Source organism: Protomyctophum parallelum (assembly GCF_964188405.1).
Source record: "Protomyctophum parallelum genome assembly, chromosome: 16".
NCBI lineage: Eukaryota > Metazoa > Chordata > Actinopteri > Myctophiformes > Myctophidae > Protomyctophum > Protomyctophum parallelum.
The window spans coordinates 6,772,672-6,797,109 of record NC_139711.1 but is presented as its reverse complement, the minus strand read 5'-3'; the positions used below and the strand labels follow the sequence as shown (position 1 = coordinate 6,797,109).

The 24,438-nt window shown below is 42.0% G+C and overlaps 1 protein-coding gene across 3 annotated transcripts in view; it reads left to right on the top strand.

Annotated features, from left to right (window-relative positions):
- The window catches only part of pitx2 (paired-like homeodomain 2), a 13,175-nt gene extending 4,437 nt beyond the window's left edge, over nt 1-8,738 (top strand). Inside the window, exons 1-4 of one of the 3 annotated variants that reach the window (XR_014570501.1) lie at nt 2,420-3,059; nt 3,695-3,891; nt 5,241-7,743; nt 8,571-8,738. Coding sequence is in view for 2 of the 3 variants with exons in the window: in XM_083786000.1 (XP_083642126.1) it covers nt 2,864-3,059; nt 3,695-3,891; nt 5,241-5,792 (945 nt within the window). In the remaining variant the exon portion in view is untranslated. Of the gene's footprint in view, nt 1-2,419; nt 3,060-3,694; nt 3,892-5,240; nt 8,105-8,570 lie in introns of those variants that run through there. The other 2 variants (XM_083786000.1, XM_083786001.1) reach the window with 2 other exon arrangements.
- The last annotated feature ends 15,700 nt before the right edge of the window (nt 8,739-24,438 follow it).

Sequence of the window (24,438 nt, the reverse complement as noted above, 5' to 3'; positions counted from 1 at the left end):
CGTGCGGACGAATATACTAATGGAAGAATTGCGATGTCGTCTTAATCCAATGTAAAAAGCCCTGTCGTCTCCCTCATATTGACTGAATTGCTAATTAATGGCCCTCTATGGCGCGGGGGGGCCTGTGGCAGCGCAGTAATCCGTATAGCAGTGTGAGAGAGAGAAGCGTTGTTAGGTACAATGAAGAGCAGAGCGCTAATCCACTTCAACCTCCCCGGCTTTATAAATCCACCAAAAAGAACAACAACCACTCACTGCTCTGTGCACGTATACTGGGTTATAGCCTATATATAGCCTATACTATTATACAAAAAAGGGCTACTAGTAATATTAAAGGCATGTCTTTTATTTGTATTTCTCTGCACTGCTGGAAATTGTCATATAGCACCTTTTACATTGTTTTGATTAATTTGGTTAATAATTATTATTAACATGTTATATTATTAGCCTATATTATTAATACTATGAGGGTCCTAATTACACAAGCCTATGCATATGTGTTTGTTGTTGTCGTTTTTATTATGGTAATTTACCAATTACATTAAATAAATATTCATTGGACCATGGTGACAACAGCTCAATCTAGAAGTAGTCTAAATCCCCAATACGCTCCCCAGTCCAGAAATGGCTGAATAGTGAATTGGCCACTTGGAAACACAGAATGTGCTTTGTATTAATATGATTATCAATCAGTATAATCATGTTTACTCTGCAAATTATCATTATTATATGCTATTAATATGTATTATTATTATTATTATTGCGTTGCTGTTGTTGTGATTGTTGTAATTATATTTAAATTTGTATAGGCTAAGAAATGTATAGTGTATAAAATATCAAACTGCTCAATTATATATTATTTTAGATGAAGCACTGCATGCAATCTGCCTGTTGAAACCAAATAGGCTAGTTTGGGTCACCTGTTCTCTCATAACGGCAGCCTTCCACAGTATAAAAGGAGCATTTGTTTGATTTAGACGTGTTTACTTTGCCTTAACGCGTCGTGATCTTGAGGGAATTAACCAGGAGAATGCGCCAGCATATCAAGCTCGAACTCATTAAAAAAAAAGTCCTCCTTCAAAAAATTCTTAGGCAAATGAGAGTCTTATCAGATTAAAAGACGCTACAGGAGAGAAGGGGAGACAGGAGGGGTCCAGAGCGCAGAGGAGAGGAGAGAGGGGAGATCCGGTTAAACATGGGAGATAAAGTCACCCGTCGACAACAGGCTGAAACTGGATGGTTAACGGGGTTTAGCGCGGATATCGGAACCGGGTTTTTCCACATGGGTCTTGCATGGGGATCTGATCGTTTGACATCCAGCATGCATGTGTGACCCCCGGGTTTGTGTTTCAATCTTTCTGCGTAAAGGCTTTCACTTCGTGTCTCCAAATGAATTTATGACCGTGGAAACACAGGCTATAAGAGCTGCGCATCCCTGCGTGGCATGTGTCCATGATAAGATAAGATCAGATAAGATTATAACAAGCAGCAAAAATAGTTTAGGGTTAAGCATCTCCCTTTGAAGTTTGTCTTTTTTTTATCCAAGTGGGTTTAATGTTCTGTTTTTATGGAGTCAATATTTCACAGGGGTCTTTTGTGACCCACATTCACTGTGTTGTGTTTGACATTCAATGTGCGTTTTGTCCACGGTCCATAGCGTTCACCCCACACACCCTCTCAGCGGCTCGTTTTATCCATATTGAATCTCTGAGTAAACGGCATTGCTTTGCCTGCCTGCCGAGGAGCTCAGCCTGGGCATCAATAGACACCGTTTAACCGGGCCACTGAGCTGAACCCAGCTCATAACATGGAACCAAACTGTGTTATTATTTTCATTTTTATATTTGGTCTTGGGCCGCCCGCTTGCACGGCAGTCGACGGTGCGCGCGCGCGCACACACACACACACACACACACACACACACACACACACACACACACACACACACACACACACACACACACACACACACACACACACACACACACACACGCAAGCACGCACGTACACACACACGCACGCGCGCATGCACACACTGTACACACACACACACACACACACACACACACACACACACACACACACACACACACACACCGTGCGCGTCCCAGCAGCTCCCTTTACATGCTTTTATTTGGAAGGAAAAATAAGCGCCAGCCCAGCATAAAACACATTGGCGGACATATCTGGTTTCTGCAAGCTCCGGTTGGATGAGCAAAAGCCGTCATATTCCACACACAGCCTGTCAGTCAGCGGCATGGGAGGGTGCAGTGTGATGACGTCGAGGTGTAGAGAAGGAGGCACAGTTGGACAGCCAGTGGCGCAGGGAACGATCTGAGATGAACACAGGAGCGGTGGACTGACTGCATGTGCGCGTATACGAGTGTACGTGTTTGTGTGTGTGTAGTGTGTGTGTGTGTGACATGTGCGCGCGCGTGTGTATGTGTGCGCGTGTGTGTGTTCTTCCCTTGGATCTAAAATCACCTCGTATACCTGTCCTTGTCACTCCGCTGTCAGCTACCTGAGGCATCCGTTTACTGCTGTGGCTCAGCTTTTAACACAACGTTATATTATAACCGCTGTTTGTATCTCCGACGCCGGGCATGGCACTGTCTGGGCTATTTTAAGACATTCACACGGTTGTTGCGCACAGAAAGGAGCTTTCAACTTAATTTCCAAGTGGAGCCGCTTTGCTGCTGCATACATCGAGAGAGCTCAGTCTACTCAGGCTACTCCGCAACGGACGACTTTTAGTCTTTTTTAAATTATTTGTTTTGTATTTATTTATTTTTCCTGCCGCGCTGCACTGTATAAGAGGAACTTAATCTGCATTTTGACAGCGAGCTGAGCTGCTATCTTGCCAATGAACTCTATGAGGGATCCATTGAATATCGATCACCACCACCACCACCACCACCTCCCCGGGAATAAAGTCGCCTCAGCGCGCCACACAGCTCTGGCGATGGCGTCTAGTTTACAGCCGCTGCAGCGGTCGGTGGATTCCAAGCACCGGTTAGAGGTGCACACAGTCTCGGACACTTCCAGTCCGGAGTCCGTAGGTAAGAAATCAACTCCGATCGCGGATATAATTTTCGGACGTGGCGGTCGTGAAGGAGGTCCTCATTATTCCGTGTTGACAAGAGACAAAAAATGGCTCCCATGAGTTTGAGGGCTGCAGGAAGTTATACTGTAGGCTATACATGAAAATAATCCGATTGTAGCTGTCATTTCACTAACATATTGACTGCCTGTATATGTGCTGCGTGGTAGGCCTATGTAAACGCAATTTGACTAATAATATTAGTCAAATTTTAGCATATTATACAAAAAAAGATATATATATATATATATATATATATATATATATATATATATATATATATAGCCACTACTAATATAAAAATAATAATAATAATAATAATAATAATAATAATAATAATAATAATAATAATAATAGGGTAATAATAATAAATTACACGTGTTTAAAATACTTACTCTCAAATATAGGATGAAATTTATATTCTGTCACAAGTCCAATCAGCTTTTCTGAGTCCAGGTTTGTGTTATTAGAGCAACTCTACCAGCCTATGCATTCTCATATTTCACTCATATATAGCTTTAAACACTTATTAACGTCTTATTAAAAAACAAAACAAAACAAAAAAGTAAATAAACGGTCTCCTCTCTTTTACAGAGAAAGAAAAGGGCCAAAATAAAAACGACGACTCTTCGGACGACCCTAAAAAGAAACGCCAGCGGCGGCAGAGAACTCACTTCACCAGCCAGCAGCTGCAGGAGCTGGAGGCCACGTTCCAGAGGAACCGCTACCCGGACATGTCCACCAGAGAGGAGATAGCAGTGTGGACCAACCTCACGGAGGCTCGCGTCAGGGTGAGGAAACAAAACACAATGCATGGATATCCTATCGTCAAAGTATCACTAATTGGGCACAGTTTCTGATAATGTGTGCCACTGCCAGTATACTCAGTAAAGTCCTTCATATGCTGACAGTGATACAGGTGGAACAGAATAGAATAAGGGACACTTTGTGCACTCTGAGTCTCAGGGTTCAATTAACACGTGTATTTGACAGTGTATAGAAAGCAGGAGAACGATTACACACGTATTCCCAAACGTTTTACGCACAAGTGGAAAAGATTCCATCACCGAAATATCATCAGAAAACAAATATACTCGAAGGCTTAAATATACAAACTTATACGGGACAATATTAATTATCGTATAGCCTATGTGTTTATCCCCTACTCCTCTATAATTAGTTCTTATACCTCATCGTCTAATCCTCTGAACAGTGTGAAACAATGTAGCAAAATCCGGTTTAGAGTTATTACAGTTATTTGTATTTCTTGGCACACGTTTAAGACATAAAAACAGTTAATATCATAGAGCTTGGGGCCCATGAGGCGCTGTACATGGCCTACATTGCGTGTTGGTTGTTTTTTTAGAGAGAAAGTGTATAAGTTCCAGGCTATAACGCTGTTAACGGGTTGGCTTATTGACATTTGTCCGTGACAGATACCATACATGTTCCTCTGTTCGTGTGAAAGAGGTGCAAAGCTTGTATTTTGCCATTGTCGCCCCGGCGTTGTGTGATTAAGGTCACACAAGTGTTTGTCTCGGTCCAGAGTGGAATACACGCGCACCCCCCCCCCCTCCCCCCCTACACACACACACACACACACACACACACACACACACACACACACACACACACACACACACACACACACAGAGAATACACACGTCACGCATGTGTATTCGGTGTGTATTCTGCTGAGATACGGCAGCAAGAATCAAAGCACATTTCTCTGCATGATAAATCATGAATTAATTATCCATATTTGAACTCAACTGTTTACACGCGGCAAGGTTTTAATTATCGCGGAGAAATTATCGTTTCTCCACCGCGCGCACTGTTTTACTGTTTTACAGTGACAGATTTAGCCTAGGATTGTTCTAAGCTATTTTATTTCGTAATGTGCATGGGGCATGAAATAAATATATTTTTCAACCAATTTAAATTATGTCCGAATAATTTAGGTATTTTTGTTGTTGACTATAAACATTTAAAAATAAAACGCATTTCCATGCAACCAGTTCCCTCACGCATTGCAATTTGCTACAGGGCCTTCTAAATGTAGATATTAAAGTTATGACATTTCCCCCCAAATAAATCAAAACTATCCCTAACGTTATTTTTCTTTTTCTCCGTTCTGCAGGTGTGGTTCAAAAACCGGCGAGCGAAATGGAGGAAACGGGAGAGGAACCAACAAGCCGAGCTCTGCAAGAACGGCTTCGGTCCGCAGTTCAACGGGCTCATGCAGCCGTACGAAGACATGTATCCGAGCTACACGTACAACAACTGGGCAGCGAAGGGCCTCACGTCGGCGTCTCTGACCACGAAAAGCTTCCCTTTCTTCAACTCCATGAACGTCAATCCGCTTTCCTCTCAGACCATGTTCTCCCCTCCCAACTCCATATCCTCCATGAGTATGACCTCCAGCATGGTCCCGTCCGTTCCCGGCTCCAGCCTCAACGGCCTCAATAACTTGAACAACCTCAGCAACCCCTCTCTGAACTCGGGGGTCCCCACCCCGGCCTGTCCATACGCCCCCCCGACGCCCCCTTATGTATACAGGGACACTTGTAACTCCAGTCTGGCCAGTCTGAGACTCAAAGCCAAGCAGCACTCCAGTTTTGGATATCCCGGTGTGCAGAACCCGGCTTCTAATCTCAGTGCGTGTCAATACGCCGTGGATAGACCGGTGTAACGATATATATAAATAGTATTCACCTGAAAATGAACCACAGCCAACTCCACCGCCAGAGGAACAAAAGACTACTTTTCTTTTTCTTTTTCCAAAGGGCACTAGAAGACTGAACCACTGAAACAACCCAGGACGAATTAAAAAACACTAGAATGGAGGCTTTAATCCTCTGCCCTCCCGTGAGTAGGTCTGTGTTGTTGTGCGCCACTGTGAATGGCGTTCCTCACAGGCCTATTTTCATTTTGAAGCTTGTCAAATTACTCTTTTTTGGGGGGTCGGGGAAGGGGTGGATGTTGATTATTGACTGAAAGGTTGTACATAGAATCGTTCATCTCCTGTTTTGCCTCGCTAAAGCCCTCCAGACTTCTCAAGGTTAAATTTAAACAACGCATGTGGATAAAAACAAAAACAAAAAAAGAAATTAAAAAAGAAGGGAAAAAAATCTGAAAAAAGGAATCATGTTTTGCTTGCAAAAAAGGGAAGGGTGTACATACTAAAACGCACCGGTTGTGTGTTTCTAACATATTATAAATTTATTCTTAAATGTCTGTGTGAATATCGATTTAGAATAGCAACAATTCTGGATTTAAAGAAAAGAAAAAAGACGCATCCAAACTGTTCCTGCGAAAAATTATTTTGTTTTTCCCCCCCCTCTCTCTCCATGTGTATAGTATTTGGTACGGAATTTTGTTTCTTTCTTTTTCTTTTTTTTTCCAACATAAAAAATAAACTATTGTGTTTTATTTAATGGAAGTAAATATATTGTTCAAAACATGTTTTGCTTGCTGGAGGACTTATTATTGGAGTCAATGAATCGTTGTTGTGTTGGCACCGAAGCCCGATGAAAATACGGTGCAAAATAGAGCATTCGTGGAGTTGAGCAAAGCAATGGGCCACCAGGCCGGATAATCTATACTTTCTATAGCCAAAACAATGGGCCACTCCAATCCACATACTCCAATACATTTACCGCTGAAGAGGGGAAGAGATGTCCCGACAGATTAGCTGCTGAATACATGTCTGGCTTCTTAGCCAAAGGCTTGGTGCACTGGCGCTTGAAATAACACGGGAATCAACAAACAAGCGGAGCTGGACCACACAGAGACAGGACTAGAGAGTCCATTAGACTCACTGCATGTGAATGTGCAGGAGCAAGCAGGAAACGCATGCTAACATGAATGGTGTGCAATGCACACTGTGCATCTTATTGAACGAGTGATAATATAATATTGTTGAATGCGTGCACAGAGTAATTCAGTAGCCTAAGATATATTGGCTCAACAACACTAAATCTGATTCCACTGTTTTAGTGGATTTGAAAAATATAACATCCACAAACACTTTCAAAAGGCCTGTTGTTGGTATAGGCTACTTAATAGCTCATACAGAAATGGATAGCCTTATTTGCCCGTGTGATCCCGGACAGGCCAATGCAGATTCTCCTGCTTACGTCTGTGATGGTTTGATTTGCATTATTGTCGTCCATCAGGCATGACCAATCGCTCTGGTCTACTGTTCTACTGCTAATCCATCATTGAGCCTACACTTATGCCCTACAGCTCGGACGCTACAGTAGGCTACAACGGTGTCGCTTGCCGAACACGAACAGCACAGATCTTTTCTGTAAACGACACCGTTGGCACAATTCGTATATATATTGCCTAAATTGGGCTTCATCCAGTGGTTAAAGTGCGCCGTGGTTTCTTTAGAACGTGCAGGCTGAGGCAAATGAAAACAAAGATACGGTGCAGTGGAAATATGATTCACAAGTCAGAGCAAACAAAGCGGAGGTATGTGAGGCACGGAGACAGAGGAGGAGGGTACGATCGAGTCTGCTTCACATGAGAAGACAACAATACTGTTTGGTCTCCTTCAAATAATGTATGTTCTTATTGCCATAAAGTTAGAGCCTCCACTCGACATTTCCTTTATGAATGTGGAATTATAACATGACGTGAGTATTTTTATGTATTTATTTATTTATTTCTGTGTTGTTTTTGGTAATTAAACATAACTGGAGCATGCCACTGACTTAAGGCAACGGCGCGTAAAAGTCACATGTCTTTGTGCGGGACATGCGTATACCTCTATTGTGAAACATTAATATTTAAACCATAACGTCGTGAGTCGTGAGTGCTTTTGTTTTCCAACTCAAAAAGTCTGCATTGGGTCATATAGGGGCAGGCCTATGAAAATAAGCTAGACGATGTTTTGTTTAATTATGTTAGTCTAAAAGTAAATAAATACACCAGAATTATGTAGACTATAGGCTATTGAATATAGACTGAACTATGGAGACATTTAGGCCTATACATAATTGTGATACGGTCAAACTATATTTAGACTATTTGCGTTGGAACTGGGAAGAAGCTGTTCTTAACGGACTTCTGATGGTTTAAAAAAAATACTATTGGCAATGGTTATATGCGGATCGACATTAATACAAAAAAAAGTTAAAGCAGCCTATTTTTTTTTACAGGAACAGTGTGGTCTTTTGGTAGTATAGGCCTACAGCCGAGCTAATTATGGGCTGATTTAGGATCTGATTTGACGCAGCGGGGCGCAGGTCGTTCCTCATTACATAGGCTAATAAATCAAAACCAATATAACATGCATGCACACAATAAAACGCTATTACTTGCACACTAAAACGAACACAATCTTGCCACAAATGTGCTTTATTTTTTATTTTTAAAACACACACACACACACACACACACACACACACACACACCACACCACAAACAGAATCGGCTTAGTTTACTGCTTTGTTCTGTGCAGACTGTGTTCTCCAGCATGAAATTCCTGATTTCGGAATGGAGACTTGTCATGAAAGACCTCATGCAGGCTGGACGGTGATCCCTTTTTAAGAAGTAGGCCTATGATGATGCTATATCAGCCTATCACCTAATGATGGAGTCGGTAACGTGAAGTTATAATCAGGTTTGACAGGGGATAAGCCCCCGTCTGAGTCCTCAATACACATCCACAATCAACACGGGGCGAGGAGGAGAGGAGAGGAGAGGAGAGAGGAGCCTGCAGAGAGAGGAGCGAGCTTCATTTGGGAAACCTTCTGCCGAGGACAGAGCTGACTGACTGCAACTGCACTAACAAGGTAAGCGCTATAAGCAGTAGCCTAGCCTATGAAAAATGTTGTACTTTAAAAAAAAATCATATAGGTAGGCCTTAATTTGGTGATTAAATACAACGTTGTTGCTATCCGGTTTTCCAGATTAATTTGGCATGCATTGGGGAAATTGGGAAAATAAATGGATTAAATGTGACAAAGTTTCCGAGTCAGAAATCGATTCTACATGCAGGCTCCCTGTCAGTAGGCGTAGGCCTATACTGTTTAATATACTAGTATAGGCTATTGTCAACTATCTCGTGCACGGTGCATGCCTCCGGGAACATGTGTAAACATCCAAACACAAGTTACACCTCCAATCAAAATAATTAACAACACGCTGTCAGTATTCAAGTCGTGGCTGGGTCAGAGGCGCGAGTTGTTTGGAGATGTGTTGTGTTGTGTGCATTGTGTCTATATCCGTGCAGTTAAATTATGCACTAATTAGAGATTTGAACCCCTAGATAAAAAAAAAATCTCTCTCTCTCACACACACACACACACACACACACACACACACACACACACACACACACACACACACACACACACACACACACACACACACACACACACACACACACACACACACACACACACACACACACACACACATACACACAGTACAAAGACCCGCGTGTAAACTTGCTACTATAGGCTAGGCTACAAATATCATTTAAAACGAGAAAACCATAGGCCTATGCCACACTAATTGTTATTTCTTGCCAATAAAAACATACACCGTGACGGCTTGGATATTGTTTTGTGTTTTACTTCAATTAGCGTTTGGTTTGGTTGGTGTAATATTAATCTATTTGTGCGCTGTTTATAGATTTTAAGAAAGGAAAGAGGTCCTTGTTTTATTTTCTCTTCTTTTATTAAGCATGTAGGCCCTATAGGTTATTAATTCTTAATGAGCTTTGAAATGGATGCAAATAAGACGATTTTGCAGGTTTGTTTTTTTCTTGTCAGCCATAGCCTAAATGGCTAAATGGATTGATTTGGTCCGTCTTTCTTTCTTTCTTTCTTTCTTTCTTTCTTTCTTTCTTTCTTTCTTTCTTTCTTTCTTTCTTTCTTTCTTTCTTTCTATCTATCTATCTATCTATCTATCTATCTATCTATCTATCTATTTAAGTCCAACAGTAGGCTAATATTAAAGTAAGATTGTGATACTCTTTGGTTTGTGGTCCTCTGGGGCCTTATAGCCTATTATAATTGTAACACAAATGTTGTCTGTGTGTGTGTGTGTGTGTGTGTGTGTGTGTGTGTGTGTGTGTGTGTGTGTGTGCGTGCGCGCGCGCGCACTGGCTTTGAACCAATCAGACACCAGCAGGCTACAGCTAAAGGTCACATGATGTGACCCCACACATTCTCACCCTCACCTATAGGCCAGTGGAGAACCTCTATCTCTGCTCCGTGTAACAACACTGGTTCTCAAACTTTGACAAGGACCCCCAAATTAATGCTATGCGTTGTCGTGGCAACAATTTGTATTAAAATGTTTCACAAATATTGCAAATTATTCTCATTTTTTATAGCATACCGGTATCTACAAGTTCATAACATGTTAACTTATGCAATTGGGGTGGTTGTATTTGGTCGACTTGCTCTTCTATAGCCTGGCATGGGCCATACTGATCAGTGTGTGTGTGTGTGTGTGTGTGTGTGTGTGTGTGTGTGTGTGTGTGTATATATATATATATATATATATATATATATATATATATATATAATCTGGAACTTCACGTGGAAGATGTATTTCCAAGGGGCGGTTACAAACAGATTCCCAACGACACAGCAAAAAAGTCTCCCTTTCAATGTTGGGCTATATGATTGGTCATCCACAACTCTGGGGTGAGCAAACTGTAATTCAAATTGAGGAGTGCCAGACCAATCTCCCCAGGGATTATTGTTCCTGTGTCAGATGTCTGTTTCCAGGCTATAGCTCTTCTATTGAGACAAGATCCTGTATCTAGACATGACCTTTGACACAATCCTGTTTCTGGTTTGACACAAATTTTGACCTGAAGGTCAAAAGTCTATTTCTCCCCAGAACAAGCAGGCAGGCTCAGCTCAGTGGTAAATGTTCAGCTCTTGTGCAAGAAAGGCTGTATGAATCTTCATACGATGTACATATCTGTATAAATGCGTGCTCATTTGCTTGTGTGTGTGGCTGTGTATTGTGTGTGTGTATCAGACCATCTGGGTGGCTGGCCAGAGCATGTGAAAGCAGATAACCATGATGCACACACTTCATGCTGTCTCTGAAGTCCTATTAGTGCCAGAGGGAGGCGTGCACACACACACACGCACGCACGCACGCACGCACGCGCACACGTGCACACACACACACACACACACACACACACACACACACACACACACACACACACACACACACACACACACACACACACACACACACACACACACACACACACACACACGCACTCATCTGAATCCGTTCATGGATCTTGAAATGACCAGACCTGCAGAGCTCTTTGCTTTATTCCTATGAAAGAGAGACAGCTACATGGTCGTGGTATATTTTGCCAGGTTTGGAGGGTGGAGATCATGACATATAGCCAGACAGTCATATAGGATCAATGTGTACAGCTGAAACTCTCAGAGCAGTGGTCATCCCCAACCGTGTCTGCATTAGAGCCCACTTGAAAGCGTTCAAGGTTTTAAAGAAAGTGAAAAAAAATACCATTATAGCGTTTTTTGCCAGCTGCTTGAAAAGCGGCTGGACCACATTTGCACATACCTCTAGAAGCGACCGCATAGTGGACACTTTCTCATGACTGGCTTCCTCTAGGCTGCCTCTAAGCCAATTGGAGACTTACCCATAAAACCCATAGTCTGAACGGCATAACACTCATACCCATATGCAGCCGTATTGTCTGCATACTCTGAACGCCGCAACGTGAAGCCGTGACGCCCATAAACGAGAGCTTGCTGCAGCTGACAATATGACAAATTCTTGTTTTTACATTATTATTTAAATTGTTTGTTACAATTAAAATCCCGCTTGCAATCCCCTCACAACCCACTAGTTGCCCCCGGCCCACAGGTTGGGAAGTGCTGTCTTAAGTGCCATTCACACTGAGCACTATAACTATATCGTCCACCATTGTAGTTTTGTGTGCCATCCACTTGACTTAGAAGTTAGAACGATTTTAAAACTATATTTTTGTAGTTATAGTGCAGCATAGTGCTCAGTGTGAATGGCCCTTTAGAGAGATCTGACCTCTGTGAAACGTATTTCACTTTGCGCCTGCTCTCTTGTGACATTGAAGCTGTATTATGAGGCACACATCCTCCAAATGTCCTTCCGTATAAACCCGATTCAATACAATGCAATCATGAAAGTTAATTTGTCTCTGAGAAACATTGACCTGTGGTCTCAGTCGTTATACTGTAAATGAACACTCAGGATATTGCTGTGTGCTGGTACACAAGAAATTGACTCTCAGGATTGTATAGGTACTGTACACTGTACTGTAAATACAGTGTGTGCATACACTGCCAAAATCCTAAGAGTCCATTTTTGCACCCTCCGATTTAAATGTAGCTCTGAGTCTATCACTCGGAATAAGGGCACCAGCTAAATTGCCTAAAAAGTGAAATGCTGGGCGTGTGTGTCTGTCAGGTGTCTCATTGTCCCTGGGGCCAAAATACAACTCTGCAAACAGAACAGTCACACAGTACAACTTGTGTTCATCTAACTCTGGGTGTGTCAAATTGGACCCAAATTAACCTGATTATTGTATTCAGTAATTGACTGACTGTTTGCTATCTTATGTCAATATGGAATATAGATGATAAAAGTACAATCAAGAGTGAGATTTTGACGTCTCCGGCCTCTGTCTCTCTCGTGTCTCATCATGTGAACTTGACAAGTAACATTTTAGCCTTATCTGCAGCATCGTGTTCAGACACCTTTGGTTTACACAGCCTGGCCCAGATGGCGTCTGTCAGCTCTGTTTTCTTTGGGTGCTGTCATCCACCGTAACGCCTTAATTGGCGTTTACCTCCATCGCCCGCCGGCAGCCAGCCACCCAGACCCACTGTGTCTGTCTGACAAGCGTTTTTCCCAGGCTCCAATGCCGCAGAGAAAATTACACCTGAGCCCCCTCGGTTTGTTTGTTTTACATTCTTTTTTTTGTTCGTTTTCTTTTTTTTCTCCCCCCCAGTTCATTGCAGGAAGAAATGTTCAAACATAACCCTAACCCAGAATCTAGAACCCAAACTGCTCAGAGTACAAACCGAATACGCTCTAACCAAAACCCTGACTTAGCAACGGTTCGGTATTGGGAATATGTGATATAAGATTAATAAAAAATCAGGTTTGATAAGGTGGCCCTGATTCCCTTGTCAAGGGTCCACACAGTCTAATAACACTATGTGACAGATAGCATATGGCAGGTGCTTTTATCCAAAGCATCTTCCAGTATCAGAATGGGTGGCCCCAATGGAAATTGAGCTCTGAGCCCTGGCAGGGTTCATGTAAAATTGATCCTCACTCCTCACAGTCTTCATGGATCCATGGATCCATTCCCCATGTTCTTCCCATTGAACTGCAATTGGAATTAGAACCTCATGGCATAGTTAACGCCACTCTCTATTTAGTGGATATTAAATTGTTACCTCTCTAAGGAAAATTACATTAGGTATACGAATATACCATATTATAGGCCAAAGAGAACAGAAACTTCCTTTGTCAATTGAAGGTTTTAGAACCAGTTAAACCCTATACAGTACCAGGGGTCTATACTTCTTTTCTCACTACACCAAATCTCAGCCCAAAATAGCCGCTCTACAAGTTGTTGGAGTGTTGTGAGCTTGTGGATTAGCTATTTTTGCCAAATGTTTGCCAGCTTCAACAACTAAATGTTATTCTATAATGACATGCATGCCCATAATAGAGACACTATAGGGTGAAAGTTATAGTTAAATGTTTATCTATGAGGAACCTTGAATGTCAATTTGATGTGTGTCTATCAGAGCACATTTATATTCTTTTATATTAACATTTGATGCAGGATTTTAACGGGCAAAACCACATCTAAGATACCTCCATCTTGTGCATGGCTGCTGACTGGAAACAAGTTGTTGATTTGACACAGGTGTATTGACTGCTAATTGGACACATGTATATTCACTACTGCTCACAGGTCTATTCACTGCCTTATTTACCTTATGCACACCTCTCCTATCTTACCAGCAAGGTGCTAACTAGGTGCCATTGAAAGCCCATTCATCCAAACAGAAAAGTCCTATCTAATTGTGTTAAACAATGTCAAACTCACCAACATTGCAGCTGTACGGAAAGCTTGAATTATCCTCTTTCAATCAATTTTCATAAAAATCCACTGTAGACATGTTATGAGCTACTTCATGTCAAGAAATTCCATGCAGGTTATTTTTCTAAGTGTCAGAGTTTGGGACTAGTGCTCGTTGGATATCACCCAACAGCCCTGCGTACCACCTGTTTTGAATTTGCACATAATGCAGGAGGCAGCAGGAGGTTGCTTTACTAAAAATGAGTGCTTCCAAACTCCAGAAAATCACACCTGTGTGAACTGAGTGGTGCAACTCCGTGTGGGGGTCCCTGTGGTGTCCCCGGAACTTCCAGACCCACAGGACCCACAGCCCAGGGTGCTGGCCCGCGTCCAAGACGGTAGAGAAATGACAGAGTTTATACTGTGTGGGGGAATTAGCAGACAACTCACTCTCTCTCGCTTGCGTGCGAGAGCTCGCACGCATGCATGCACGCTCCACATTGTAATTAGCAGTGCAACACTATCTCTCTCTCTCTGTTTCTAGCACAAAAGCTCCACTTTTGCCCCTATTGGTACCCTAAACATAGGGGCATACAGACATAGGGACATAGGGAGGGACAGACATTGCTGTTCCTTGGAGTGGCTGCACCACTCAAAAATCACCTACAAGGAATTTATTGACAGTAAGTAGCTCATAACAAGTCTACAGTGGATTTAACACTTTACAGATAGAAAGTTGAATAGATAATTCAAGCTTTTCACACAGCTGCAATGTTGGTGAGTTTGACGTTGTTTAATACAATCGTGAATGGTCTACATATATAGCCTACATTTAACAAACAAGCTTGATTGACATTTGTAAATGGGTCATTACAAAAACTGCTACGAGGATAAAACCAGAAACGCACATCAGGTATAAAGTAAAACGAAAACGTGACAACCGTATGGAAAAAGGAAAAAAGAACTGGGAGGCGGCGGCGCGAAGACATTGCAAGTCTTCGCCCCTGCCTCAGCCCTCCACTTCCTGTGGTGTGCCTGTGTTTTCATTCCCACTATCAACAGTGTATATATATACTATATAGTATACACATTCTGAATGGCCTTGTTGACAGATTCGGTAGCGCAGCACAGAATCTGTTCTTGAGAGATTATGTTGACAGTGACAGTGCAGGGAGATCAGCTGGCATGGGGGTGAAAACAGTCTTAATGTTCATTTAAATTGACACATTCCTCAAATTTGGCCTTTTTTAATGTCAATTTAGACTCTAAAGTGTTTGCCAGCCCCATATAAAGTTATGGAGAGATATTGGCCAGAGGACAAACTTAGTTTAACCCATTCTGACCGGGCACCCATTTTGGTGTCAGCATCATGTTATGCTTTACCTATTGAAAAATAGCAGATCTACAAGCTCATATCGCGCCACCGAGTGGCGCGATACGAGCTTGTAGGTCTGCTATTTTTGAAAAAAAAAAAAAAAAAAAAAACATTTTTTTTTAGAATCTGATCTCAGGTCAGAATGGGTTCATCAGACCAGTGTGTGTCCGGTGGAAACCTTCGTATGAATCTGATCTCAGGTCAGAATGGGTTAATAGTTGCCTATAGGACTATACTGACAGTGTGGATGATAAAGTTACAGCATTACAATGGTAGCCAGGTTATAGCCAGGGTGTAGTCAGAGTCCATGGACTCTGACTTGTGAACACACAGGTTGGTTGGTTGTCTGCCTCAAGTATAGTACGTTAGCCACAGCTTGATCAGCTGATCACAAAAGCACTTACAGTATTTCTTTCTTGCCATCAGTATCTCTAAGTCTTAACAATAGTGAAGAAAAACATATTTATACTGTCAGATAATACTAATGTTGGACATCGTGTTATTTCATATTCATTGAATTGACTTTGGGAAGTCCGGTTGAACGACTGGCTTATTGTGTTCATGTTCTTGGAAAATGTTGTGTATATTTATTACACTAAACAGGGCCGGATTAACACCACCGAGGGCCCCTGGGCACTGAAGCTAGAAGGGCCCCCCTTCACGCGCACGCAACATTTTTGCTGTTTTGTAGCCGTTTTGGGGCAGTTTTATGCCGTTATATTGGCCTATTTCCGGTCACCTACCCCCCCCCCCCCCCCCAGAGTGACAGCCAATCTAGCGCAATGTTGCTGCTTTAGACACAATTGCACTTTTCAGCTGCCCTTCTCACCAACAATAAAACATATTTTTAAACACCATTTATTTCATTTGGATTAGCAGGGAAATTATCTGTGGAACTAAAAGAATAATAATAATAAAAATAAATAAATAAACGTATTTTTTTATGGCACGTGCCATATGGTAGATCCGGCCCTGACACTAAAGTAAAACACAAATACTACTTTTGATATACTATGTTCCATTAATGGTCCAGCCATCAGGTTCTGTCTTCTTTGACAAGGCTCTATATATCTGTGTCTATATGGATATAGCATGGCACACTGCGGTGGAAGAACATTTAAGCTCAGAAAAACAATAAATGTTACAAAAACGTTGGCTCTCAAGACATTTGTGCATCATAGACATTTCAACTTTAATTGTAATCAATGTACCATCTGTTTAGTTTTTTGCTCTGTTAAAATTTGGGTCGATATGCTTTTGGTCTTATGCATGCATATAAAAGTAATACATTCAGAACTGTTTTAATCGTTCATGTCTACAGACTGAGGTAGTTTTAATTATATTGCCATTGACAGAACTGTGTAAAATCAAAGCTTTAAAACTTTGAAACATCTTGCTTCATTCCTTCTTTTGCAACTCGAAACAAAGCCAGATTTTCAATTTACAAGAAACAAATTTGTCTGAATTATGATGATTAAATATCGTAATGCTTTACTTCAGGCTGGCAGCCATTTTGTTAATATATACAGGTGTTTAAAATGTTTTACTATCTTACCTGTCACTCTTATCTGTTTACAATGACCTACATGCAATGTCTGCTCCTGAAATGTCTTTATCTAATCATAATAATTTATCTACATTAATAACAGCATAAAAAGGGTTCATTTCACAGAAGAGCCTCCTTTGTTCTCTGAGTCTATGGAGACTATTACAATTTACAATGTAGGCATTTAGCAGACGCTCTTAATCCAGAGTGACTTACATTAAGCAAGAACAAAAAAGCATGGGAATACATCACATAAAAATTAAAAACATTTATCAAGAAACATGCGTAAGCTAAGAAAGTAACAGTGGAATATCTATATAATGAAGCTATACATATAAACTATACATCTATACTACTATGCTATACTATATGTACTATGACGTGCTATGACTACATACAATGCAATTATAGTGCTGTCTACATAACATGCTATAAGTCTGTATCAAATGCTATCTAAGTCTACAGAAATGCTATCTAAGGGGTTGGGGTAAGTGCTATGGGCCATGATGGAGTCTGAAGAGGTGGGTTTTCAGACTACGGCGGAAGACTGGGAGTGATGCTGCAGTTCTGACTGCAATGGGAAATGCATTCCACAGTTTTGGAGCCAGAAGGGAGAAGAGTTTGGGACGTGTGGAGCGTTGTCCCGGCGTTTTTAGTGAGGGTACTTCCAGCTTCCCTGCGTTGGCTGATCTGAGTGCGCGGGAGGGTTTGTAGGGTTCGATCATACTTGCAAGATATGGGGGAGCCATACCTTTGGTTGCTTTGAATGCCAGCATCAGAGTTTTGTATTCTGTGCGGGCAGCGACCGGGAGCCAGTGGAGGGAGCGGAGCAGGGGGGAGACATGTGAGAATTTTGGCTGGTTGAAGACCAAGCGAGCTGCGGCATTTTGGATCAGCTGGAGAGGCTTAAGTGCACATGCTGGTAGGCCAGTAAGGAGGGAGTTACAATAGTCGAGTTTTGACAAGACTGTTGTCTGGATTAGGAGCTGGGCTGATTCCTGGGTGAGGAACGGTCTAATTCGTCGTATGTTATAGAGTGTGAACCTATAGGATGGAGTGACTATAAGTCTATAAGACTATAAGAGTCTCCTCAAATGATTGGCTTAGGAATACGACAAACAAAATAATTCAAGTCTCCATGGGGTGAGTAATCGAATCAAAAAAGGGGTGAACATACCCCTTTAAGTCATAATTTGACTTGAGGTCTGTTGATTTGATTGGACTTTTATTTTAGTGGCTGCACAAATGCAGCTCATTTCAAAAGATTAATGTAGCCTATTTACCATTTAGAACTCACACACACACGCACACGCACACGCACACGCACCCGCACACGCACACGCACACGCACACACACACACGCACACGCACACACACACACACACACACACACACACACACACACACACACACACACACACACACACACACACACACACACACACACACACACTTCAATCTTGCTGCATCCAAAAAATAACATTGAACTTTTAACCATGTCATCAAAACATTTCTATTATACGTTGTAGAGCAGTTTATAAAACAGTTTGTCAAAACCGTATATGATATTACTGGAGAATATGAGCAGCATGGCTATTTCTGTACTGTTGCAGAACACCTGCAGACTGCTCTCCTCCCCCTCCAGAATATTCAGCCCAACACAGGGACAGAAGGAAGGTGCTGTAAAAATCCATTTTCAACGTGGATGTGGATGATGGAGGAAACCCACAAAGGGAGTGGTTTTCGCCACATGATCTCCTGTGTCTGCAGAGAGGATGGGGAACTCAAATCTGCGTGTGCAAGACCTTCTAGATCAGTGGTTCCAAAACCTTTCAGGTTTTCACTTTTCACCCATGCGAGATTAAGCGTTTGCCTGGGACCCAAACTAGTGAAAATAGCAGATCTACGAGCGCACAATCCTTTGTTTTAATTCGTGGAATTTATTTTGTTTGTTTTAAAATGATAAAATCATTAAAGAAAAATCACACGTGTGAACTGAGCGGTGCAACTATACTTATATATATATACTTATATATTTTTAGTTACTGTACTGTACTGTACTGTTACTGTACTGTACTGTACTTTATAGTGTATTGTAGTGTACTGTGCTCTACTGTACTTTGATTATTTTTTGAAAAGATCTTCGAGAAATGACAGAGTTATACCGTGTGGGGGTCCCCGGAACACCCAGACCCCCAGGAACGTGCCCAGGGCTCGTAATGTAGTAGTGTATCTGTGCCACTTTACTCTGTGCACTGTGTGCAGTACTCTACTGGCTACTTTAGGTGTTGCAGCTGTCCTTTCTTGGGCAGACAGGGACACACATAGCTGTGAAATGGAGCGGGAAAAAAAATCAAAAATCTATATATATCTTTTAATGTAGGGAAAGAGTGCGATTTCACTCCAGTCGTGACCCATAAAAAGTGGTCCCTGACCCACATGGGCAGGGACCCATTTGTTTGGGCAATGTTTGGACCACTGTTTGGGCAATGTCTTGGGGTAGTGGTTCAAACTCCTCTGGGTTTTCTATCATAAGTTCATAACTGCTAATTAACTGCATTCAATGATGTTCTTGTCGTTCTAGTAAGCTATTCGGGAATTGCTAGGACCAGGACCCCTTCCTTCATGTGGACCCCATCAACGTGCCCTTGAGCAGGGCAACTCCACACGATATGCCTCTATTTACTGACGCTTTATGTATTATGCATGCCTGACCAGCCCAGGCGCAGAGGGCCATGCAGGTCGGATGTATCATCATATTTTATATTGTCTTTTATGTTGTTGTTAGCCTATTTTAATTAATGTTAATTTTACTTATAGTACTTATCCTGTACTTGTTCTCTACCCTTACCTGTGTCTTTATTTCATCTGTAGCCTACTACAGTGCCCGTATCATGGTTGTCTGTCTGTCTGTCTGTCTGTCTGTCTGTCTGTCTGTCTGTCTGTCTGTCTGTCTGTCTGTCTGTCTGTCTGTCTGTCTGTCTGTCTGTCTGTCTGTCTGTCTGTCTGTCTGTCTGTCTGTCTGTCTGTCTCAAGCAGTGTATTGCTGTAAAAGACGATCTGTGCTCAGTTGAGTTACAGTAAATAAAGATTATTTGAGATCTTAAAAGTGCTGAAATGTGGTGTCCAATTATACGTGCCATTGATTGTCTGGTTTTCAGTACGGACAAAACTATACACGTGTGATGTGGTGTTTTAATGTGATGATCTAAAGGTATAGTGATTTTCTTTAGTTAAAATAAGTTTTAAATGGCTCTATAGTAGTAGCCTACTCATTGTGAAATTGTACTTTTCAGATCGGATATAGCTATCTAATCAGGATAGAGAAATCAGACAGGATACAGGTTAAGTGAAATTGGGAATGTTGGCACATAGAAATGAGCAGGCAAATTGGAACCCCCTGTTTTCTGTTTATTGAAGAGCTGACTGTTACTGAACAAACATTCTTGATTACCGTTGAAAAAAAAAAGTGTTAACCAACAAGATATCCATCCATCCGCTTATCCGTAGTCGGGTTGCGGGGGCAACAGCTCCGCCAGAGTGTTCCAGATGTCCCTCTCCAGAGCAACATTAGTGACTTCCTCCTGGGGGATTGAGTGCGATTTCACTCCAGTCGTGACCCATAAAAAGTGGTCCCTGACCCACATGGGCAGGGACCCATTTGTTTGGGCAATGTTTGGACCACTGTTTGGGCAATGTCTTGGGGTAGTGGTTCAAACTCCTCTGGGTTTTCTATCATAAGTTCATAACTGCTAATTAACTGCATTCAATGATGTTCTTGTCGTTCTAGTAAGCTATTCGGGAATTGCTAGGACCAGGACCCCTTCCTTCATGTGGACCCCATCAACGTGCCCTTGAGCAGGGCAACTCCACACGATATGCCTCTATTTACTGACGCTTTATGTATTATGCATGCCTGACCAGCCCAGGCGCAGAGGGCCATGCAGGTCGGATGTATCATCATATTTTATATTGTCTTTTATGTTGTTGTTAGCCTATTTTAATTAATGTTAATTTTACTTATAGTACTTATCCTGTACTTGTTCTCTACCCTTACCTGTGTCTTTATTTCATCTGTAGCCTACTACAGTGCCCGTATCATGGTTGTCTGTCTGTCTGTCTGTCTGTCTGTCTGTCTGTCTGTCTGTCTGTCTGTCTGTCTGTCTGTCTGTCTGTCTGTCTGTCTGTCTGTCTGTCTGTCTGTCTGTCTGTCTGTCTGTCTGTCTGTCTGTCTGTCTCAAGCAGTGTATTGCTGTAAAAGACGATCTGTGCTCAGTTGAGTTACAGTAAATAAAGATTATTTGAGATCTTAAAAGTGCTGAAATGTGGTGTCCAATTATACGTGCCATTGATTGTCTGGTTTTCAGTACGGACAAAACTATACACGTGTGATGTGGTGTTTTAATGTGATGATCTAAAGGTATAGTGATTTTCTTTAGTTAAAATAAGTTTTAAATGGCTCTATAGTAGTAGCCTACTCATTGTGAAATTGTACTTTTCAGATCGGATATAGCTATCTAATCAGGATAGAGAAATCAGACAGGATACAGGTTAAGTGAAATTGGGAATGTTGGCACATAGAAATGAGCAGGCAAATTGGAACCCCCTGTTTTCTGTTTATTGAAGAGCTGACTGTTACTGAACAAACATTCTTGATTACCGTTGAAAAAAAAAAGTGTTAACCAACAAGATATCCATCCATCCGCTTATCCGTAGTCGGGTTGCGGGGGCAACAGCTCCGCCAGAGTGTTCCAGATGTCCCTCTCCAGAGCAACATTAGTGACTTCCTCCTGGGGGATCCCGAGACGTTCCAAGGCCAGTGAGTCGATGTGTTTCCTCCAACTGCGCCTTAGTATGCCCCGGGGTCTACTCCCAGTGGGACGTGCCTTGAGGACCTCCCTAGGGAGATCCTAACCAGATGCCCGAACCACCCTAAGCTTGCTCCTTTCCAGGCGAAGAAGCAGCTACTCTACTCCGACTCACCCCAAGGTGACAGGAGGACAGGAAGCGACTCCATGTTGCTCCCTGGAAGGAAAGAAACATGCACAATGGGCTGTATGCAGCCAACTCTTCCGCGTTCAGCATCCTTGGTCTCAATTGCGCATGTTTCTTTCCTTCCAGGGAGCAACATGGAGTCCACCGTACGGTCTTCGCTTCCTGTCCTCATTTAATAGTCCTTGACTCACCCTAAAGGGAGATGCCAGATCACTATGCCATCACTGTGTAGTTTTGGCTCTGTGGGCAGGTGCCATGGAAAAAAGGAAGATCAGCATCAACATAAAGCTTGTCAATGTACGGAGGCACATTGTGCTGTAAAATAGATGGTTGTGTTCATACTAGTCTGGACATGACAAAACACAGTTCCATAGTATACTTCAGCTGCATCCAGCAGAGAGAGGGGGGTTTCATACCCCCAGTGTGAAACCATTATGTAGTGTCTGGGAAACACAGGCAAATCTGTATGAATTCATTAATAAATTAATTTTATTTTCGTGTCCCATCCTTTATTGGATTATAAAACACCAAAAACATGAATAAACAATCTCACATTCACTTCATTCTGAAAATACACATGGCTTGTTCTTCGAGTCCTAGCTGTTTCTGCCCTGTTATCATGACACAATCCTTAACAAAAGCAGTGATATACCCCTTTTTTGGTGCCATAGATGAGAAATTCTGTCTTCCTGAATGGGTGCCAAAGCCGAGATTTTGTCTTTTCAGTGTTAAACTGTATAGAATGTGAGAATGGGGTCTCTGCGTTATTCCGTTGCTTAATAGATTACGAATGAGTGCGTTTAATTTATTTCAGATTTATTTTCCCATGCTGTGTTTTTGGTCAAAACAAGCTTTTTTTTCTACGGCCCCTATAACTCATGAACCAACGGTTGGTTAGATTTTTTGAGTGGTGCAGTGCAACCACTCCTTTATGGTGCTATGTGTGTGGCTGGGTAGTGGGTAGTTGGCTGGGTGGCTGGGTATGAGCATGAAAACAGCATGGCTGTTTTTCACCACCTGTGCGCAACCTAACACACACACACACACACACACACACACACACACACACACACACAAACACAAACACACATGTAAGAGCCATTTGAGCCACCATATTGTTTCTAGGTTTCATTGTCAATTTGCCAATCTACGTTGCCATGGTTACAGGGAGGGTATTTAACCCTGGCCCTAATTAGTCTCAGGTGTTGTCAGTGGCAGAGAGGTAAACCAGTTTTTGACTGTGTTCATGAGGGCTGGTGATCTGTATCATAGCCTGTGCGTTTGATGATTTATGTTATGTTTATTTTGTATGACAAACTTTTGGACATCAGTTATTTTGATCACACGTCTGAACTTCCTCGGCAACCAGTATCACCCAAGTATAGGGACTTGGGCGTTACAACACATTAACTGTATATATGATGATTTCGGGTGTGCCAGTCCTACAGTACAGTGACAGTACAGTACAGTATAGGGTAGGCCTACAGTAGAGGGGACCCCCACACGGTAACTCTGTCATTTCTCAACCATTTCGGATGTGGGGCGGCTCGCCGGATTGGTCCCGGCCCCCTGGGCGCGTTCCTGGGGGTCTGGATGTTCTGGGGACCCCTGGAGACCCCCACATGGTAACTATCACTCAGCACAGTACAGTACAGTAGAGGGACACCCACACAGTAACTATCATTTCTATATACGTGTATATGTGCTATCTTTATAGTCTAGACGAGTCCTTGTTTGATTTGCACTGTGCACTGCACTGTGCATCTTGACTTTGGAAACATCCATTCCCAGCATAACAATCTCGATCTGTGTAATTTGGTTTAACGGTCGTATCCAATGAAGCCAGCAGATGGTAGTAACGATAATCAAATAAATAGCCTACAAATTATTTCAGCATCATCATAACAGGATACTAAAATACACTCAATTTGATTTCGTAGTCTATAGGCCCATACTCGCCTTTTAAGATATAGCTAGGCCTATATGTAGGCTATAGTATCGACAATAATAATAATAATATGTCACACAGTCTGTGTGACTTATTATTATTATTATTATTATTATTATTATTATTATTATTATGTGTGACACAGATATGCACTGCAAGCGTTATGTGAACAGTTGTACTTGTGGCTAAATCATATTTTATTTTGGTTCAGATTTCTGTTGTGCATGGGCTCTTTGCTGAATACAATATGCAAGGCAAAAAGTACCCTATAAGAATACTTTATCGGGACAGGTTGGCCCAGCTATCATGGTGGGTAATGAAGCGGAGAGGGCCGGCTGAATGTCTTTTATCCGTCTGATTCATTCTTTCCAGG